At 49.4% G+C, this 5,598-nt stretch overlaps 1 protein-coding gene across 3 annotated transcripts in view; it reads left to right on the top strand.

Moving 5' to 3' along the window:
* Positions 1–5,598, top strand: part of rasal2 (RAS protein activator like 2) — a 162,737-nt gene that overhangs the window by 85,704 nt on the left and 71,435 nt on the right. For all 3 annotated transcript variants that reach the window (XM_056293999.1, XM_056294000.1, XM_056293997.1), the window contains exon 4: positions 4,226–4,332. In XM_056293999.1, the coding sequence (XP_056149974.1) occupies positions 4,226–4,332 (107 nt within the window). The remainder of the gene's footprint in view (positions 1–4,225; positions 4,333–5,598) is intronic.

Here is a 5,598-nt window from a genome sequence, read left to right as displayed (position 1 = left end):
TCCATCCATCCATCCATCTTATCCGAACCACTTATTCTGCTCTCAGGGTCGCGGGGATGCTAGAGCCTATCCCAGCAGTCATTGGGCGGCAGGCGGGGAGACACCCTGGACAGGCCGCCAGGCCATCACACAGGGCCCACACACACACACACACACACACACACACACACACACACACACACAGACACACACACACACACAGACACAGACACAGACACACATCTAGGGACAATGTAGTACGGCTGATTCACCTGACCTACAGGTCTTTGGACTGTGGGAGGAAACCCACACAGACATGAGGAGAACATGCAAACTCCACACAGAGGACGACCCGGGACGACCCCCAAGGTTGGGCTACCCCGGGGCTCAAACCCAGGACCTTCCCGCTGTGAGGCGACCCCGCTACCACTGCGCTGATTTGATATGTTGTTTATGGTGCTGTCCCTTTAAATGAAGTCGATCGATAGCAATATGCCCCGCCTCCGCACGCAGAGAGCGCGATGCGTGGCTTTCTCTTGACGCACGTGTTTTTTCTTCCTCTGTCATCGGTGTGGTTCAGTCCGTCTGAGTTTTTGGAGTGAAAACAGATTCCCAGTTAAAGTTCGTGAGCTGGGGTACAACCTGAACCACCAGAGTTGGCCGAGGAGCTGCTACTTCATCCTTAGGACTTTGAAAGTTTGATATTCGGTGAGTTAACGGTTGTAGCTGTTAGCTTAGCATGCTAACCGCATTAGCAATGACTGCACACAGATAAAAAAAAATAGATTTAAACTCTGTACTTCTATAAAAGACCAGTCAGGATAATCTCGAAGTGGATAAAACTAGTTCATGAATATGTGATAATTGTGTTTTTGTGTGCCTATGAGCCACGTGCAGCCGCTAATCAAGTAAATCGCTGTGTGTGATATTCGGCTTGCAGGCCGCTAGGTGGCGCACGTGGTGTCGAGGCTTTCATAACTCCTCATTGAGCTCGGCTTCATGTGAGCTCCTATGTAAGGAGCCCTGCTAGCAGCTGGGTGTCTGAACTGTAAAATAATTAGATGTATTTAATTTTGAGGTGTTTGTGTTGAATTCCGGTACTTCGAGGCATACTGTGGATTGCGTTATTATCTACAGTTTTTCTGAGTTAATAAAAAAAGCAAAAGAAGACATGGTAGAGCAGGAGCTATATTAAAGTAGATCTCAATGGACATTTATTGTGGACTTGTGATGAGTAACTGCCCCGTGCATGTGTGTAGGCTGGCTTTTTTGGAGCTCCTCGGTTGGGTCTGAGGACAGGATGTTGTGTTGCTGTAAAGCCCCCTGAGGCAAATTTGCAATTTGTGATATTGGGCTGTACAAATAAAACTGACTCGTCATCGTCTGTCCACCATCTCATCGGCCGTCATCCCGCCAACCTCACGGTCTTCACCTGAGACATCTTGTGGGACATTCACTGCAAAAGAGGGTGGTGGGACTTTTGAGTGCACTCGTTTTATTTTATTTTCCCTTTCTTTTGGTCTTTTGCTTATTTTTTATTCTATTAGCTGAACTTTGACACTTTTTTGAGAGCTCAGGTTTTTTTTCTTTGTGATCCACCAGTTCTGTTTTCTGGCCAATGGCGGACCATGGCGGATCAACGGGGAGAAAAGACATTCAGTGTGTGGAAAGATGTTTGTTAATTGTAATATGTTGTGTGATACTGTGACCTTTTATTTTTTATTGGCTATAATATAGTCCCTGTTTACGTGAGCCCTCAGTTGCCGTGTGTGTTATTTGGGTGGATATTTCATGTCTACTTTAACAGGCAGACAAGTAAGTTACAGCCGATCTCCTCATGGACTCTAGATCCCTACTCAGGCACTCTGCACTATCCCTAAAGTGACAGGCCTAGGGGGTCGCAGAAGTGGTGAGCCGGCCAGGAGATTGGTGCAGATTAAATGAGATTCCACCCCAGTGCATACTTAGAGAAGAGTACATAACTCTAAAACACGTACTGATCAGAACGTGGCTTTTGTATGGTTGTGTAAATTACTGTTGAGACAAGGCATATATACAGTCTAGTTGCCTTTACATGAGAGGGCTAGATGAAGCTTATACTGATCAGGAAATAACAGACTTCTTTAAAGTTAATTTGGACATGGCTAAGCTAGTGAGGATCCCTAGTGAGTCAGATCAACCAGCGGGCCGGACCCTGATACAATACTCATAAGAGCGAGCAATTTCAAGACCTGCTCTCACAAGCCTAGGCGACCCGCCCAGCCCTGATGATCCGACTACCACCTGGCATGTGACGACCATTCGCGAGATATGTCACGAGGAGCTCGAAAAGGAAGGAAACGCCCTTGAAGAGGGGCAGTTTAGCAGCCCATGCCACAAATCCTGAGGTGATCGCGACTATGTCTGGTAGCCATACTGACATGTACCCTGGCTCTGCCAGATGATGAAAGCTAAGCAGGTGTGGGCTTGGCTAGTACTTGAATGGCAGACCTCCTAGGAAAACTGAGTTGCTGCCAGAAGTGGTGGTGTTGGGCCAGTAGGGGGCAGTCTCCCCTCTGGTCCTAATAAAAAAAACAACAAACGTCAAATCCCAATTCCCCAGTGCAGTGACGGGGACACTGTGCTGTAGGAGATGCCGTCCTTCGGAGGAGACGTTAAACCGAGGTCCTGACTCACTGTGGTCATTAAAGATCTCATGGCACTTATCACAAAGAGTAGGGGGTCCCCCGGTGTCCTGGCAACATTCCCAACCCGGCTCTCTCCACCTGGCCACCTCATCATCCCCCTGTGTAACTCACTCAATGGTTCCTCCCTCTCCACATCAAGCTGATGTGTGGTGAGCGCTGTGGTGCAAAATGGCTGCCATGCATCACCCAGGTGGTGCTGCACATTGGTGGAGGTTGGGGTGAGTTACCCCCTTCACTGTGAAGCGCTTTGGGTGTCTAGAAAAGCGCTGTATAAATATAATGATTATTATTGTTGTTGTTGTTATTGCTTTGCCAGACCATGGTTTCGCTTTAGCTGTGGGGGAAAGGGCCACATTGCAGCTAAGTGCAGTCGAGGGCCAGTAACCAGGCCTTCGTCCGGAGAAGCAAGGCATGGCCTCGAGACAAAGGTCAGACCAGTTGTCAACAAATCTGTGAAGTAGTCCACAGAACTTGAGAGCTTCTGTCTGTAAAACAAGACGATGATAGTGTGGAACAAGTGCTCTGTTTTTACACAACATCTTGTGTATAATTTTTTGCACAAAGTGCCTGACTTCCTGTATCCTAATGAAGCACTCTTGTCCCAAAATGTTGAAGGACTCAGCCAGAGATTTGGTTAGTACCTGATGCACCACACACACACACACACACACACACACACACACACACACACACACACACACACACACACACACACCCCTACAGATCACGCGGTCCTGGAGCTGGTAGGGATTCAGTGAGTTGCTCTAAGACACTTCAGCAGTGTTGGATGTCTCCTGCTGTCCTTGACACAGAAGCTGTAACCTTCAGGCCAGGCAGCACAGTTTATCAGCAGGCGGTAAAAATAACCCAGCAGCAGCAGCAGCAGCAGCAGCAGCAGCAGCCCGGAAACTCTTCCAGTCCCTTTTCTTCTTTCTTAAGCCTCGTGGAAGAGAAAAGTGTCAGAACACAGCTGCTGCGTATTGTTGCTGAAGCGAATGCGTGTGTCTGCAGAAGCACAACACAAGCCATCATGTGAATACCAGCCAACTCCCAAAATCTCATTTTCCATCTCACTTCCTGTCTCCCACTGCTAAGACAAAAATATAAAATAAAATGGACTTTCTTGTCGCGTAGAAATCAGCATGTTTAACCCTTTGCTCCAGGTTGTTGCTGGTTTGGACTCGAGTGGGCGATTTACCGGCGTTAGCCCACATGCTAACACACCAAGCTGGGATCTGAGCTCTTTCCTATCGGGGGCTTTTCGTCGTGTTTGGCAAAGTGTGAATAATCCAGAACACATCTGTTATTTGAGTCTCACGTGCCGGGCGGTCTGTTCTCTCATCTGATTGGTTGTATGACACAACACCTCTGTTTGTCCTCTGTCTAGCTGTCCTCTATAAGAGACCCCCCCCCACCCCCACCAGGACCACCGCTTCCTTCACAAATGTCACCTTCATTCTGTTGTGCATCTCATTTAGTCTGAAGGATGGAGGGATGTTGTACTGGCTGATCTTACACCTTGTCTCTCTCTCTCTCTGTCTCTCTCTGTCTCTCTGTAGAAGTATCTCTGGAGCGCTCTCCGAGGAGGAGGAGTATTTCGGGTCTGGGAGGTTCAGAGAAGAGCGTTGCCATTGACAACCCCAACTCTTCACCATTCAAAGTCCCGGTGAGTGTTTCCAGGTCCTGACCATGGTCAGCACCATAGTTTGCTCCACCAGTAACCAACCAGCGCTCCATAGTTGGTTTCCATTCCAAAACGTCTGGTTAGGGGTCCGGGTGGCGTGGTGGTCTGTTCCGTTGCCTACCAACATGGGACTCGCCAGTTTGAATCCCTGTGTTACCTCCGGCTTGGTCAGGTGTCGTACAGACACAATTGGCCGTGTCTGCAGGTGGGAAGCTGGATGTGGGAATGTGTCCTGGTTGCTGCACTAGCGCCTCCTCTGGTTGGTCGGGGCACCTGTTCAGGGGGTAGGGGGAACTGGGGGGAACAGTGTGATCCTCCCACGTGCTACGTCCCCCTGGTGAAACTCCCCACTGTCAGGTGAAAAGAAGCGGCTGGTGACTCCACATGTATGGGAGGAGGCATGTGGTAGTCTGCAGCCCTCCTGGATCAGCAGCGGGGGAGGAGCAGAGACCGGGACGGCTCAGAAGAGTGGGGTAATTGGCTGGATACAATTGGGGAGAAAAAGGGGGGGAAATCCAGAAGAAACCCCTGGTTGACTGGGGAAATCTTGTCTGGGGTGTCCGGATGCTCGGCTGGCTGCTGTGCATGGTGACGTCTCCAGCTGTTAGAAACCTCCAACCTCCTTCCAGACAAAGTTCTAGATTTGATTTTTTAAAGACACGCCGAAGTGGAAAAACCTCTTCTTCATCCTTCCGGCTTGTTCCGTCTGTCCTCAGCTAGTTTATACAGTCTTCTATTTTTACCCCGGCGTTCACTTCTCCTCCTTCCTGGAACACATTTTCCTGTCGTTTGGGTCATGGTGTACTCATCAAACCTCAGACTAATCAAAATCAAAGCCTTTGTTTCACCCCCCACCCCCCCCCCCCACACACACTCACACACAGTACAACAACTACACATTTGATCACATAAACACTCAGTCCGGTCACATGATGTTAGAAAGTGGATTTATGGTGTAGTGCAATGACTAAAACTGCACTTTTAAAACACACGTGAGCGTGTCAGTCCCACTGAAGTCGTACTGCATGGTTTCTGGAAGTGGGACCAACACACCTAGACGATGCGGTTGGGGGTGGATTAATCTGGCATGTGTACGCTTCAAGGCGGCACGGTGGTGCAGTGGTTAGCCTCACTGTAAGGTCCTGGGTTCGAGCCCCGGGGTAGTCCACCCATGCGGGTGGTCCCGGGTCGTCCTCTGTGTGGAGTTTGCATGTTCTCCCCGTGTCTGCGTGGGTTTCCTCCAGGGGC

Source organism: Lampris incognitus, chromosome 14 (assembly GCF_029633865.1).
Source record: "Lampris incognitus isolate fLamInc1 chromosome 14, fLamInc1.hap2, whole genome shotgun sequence".
Lineage (NCBI taxonomy): Eukaryota > Metazoa > Chordata > Actinopteri > Lampriformes > Lampridae > Lampris > Lampris incognitus.
The sequence above is the reverse complement of the archived record's forward strand: the minus strand, read 5'-3'. Positions and strand labels throughout refer to the sequence as shown.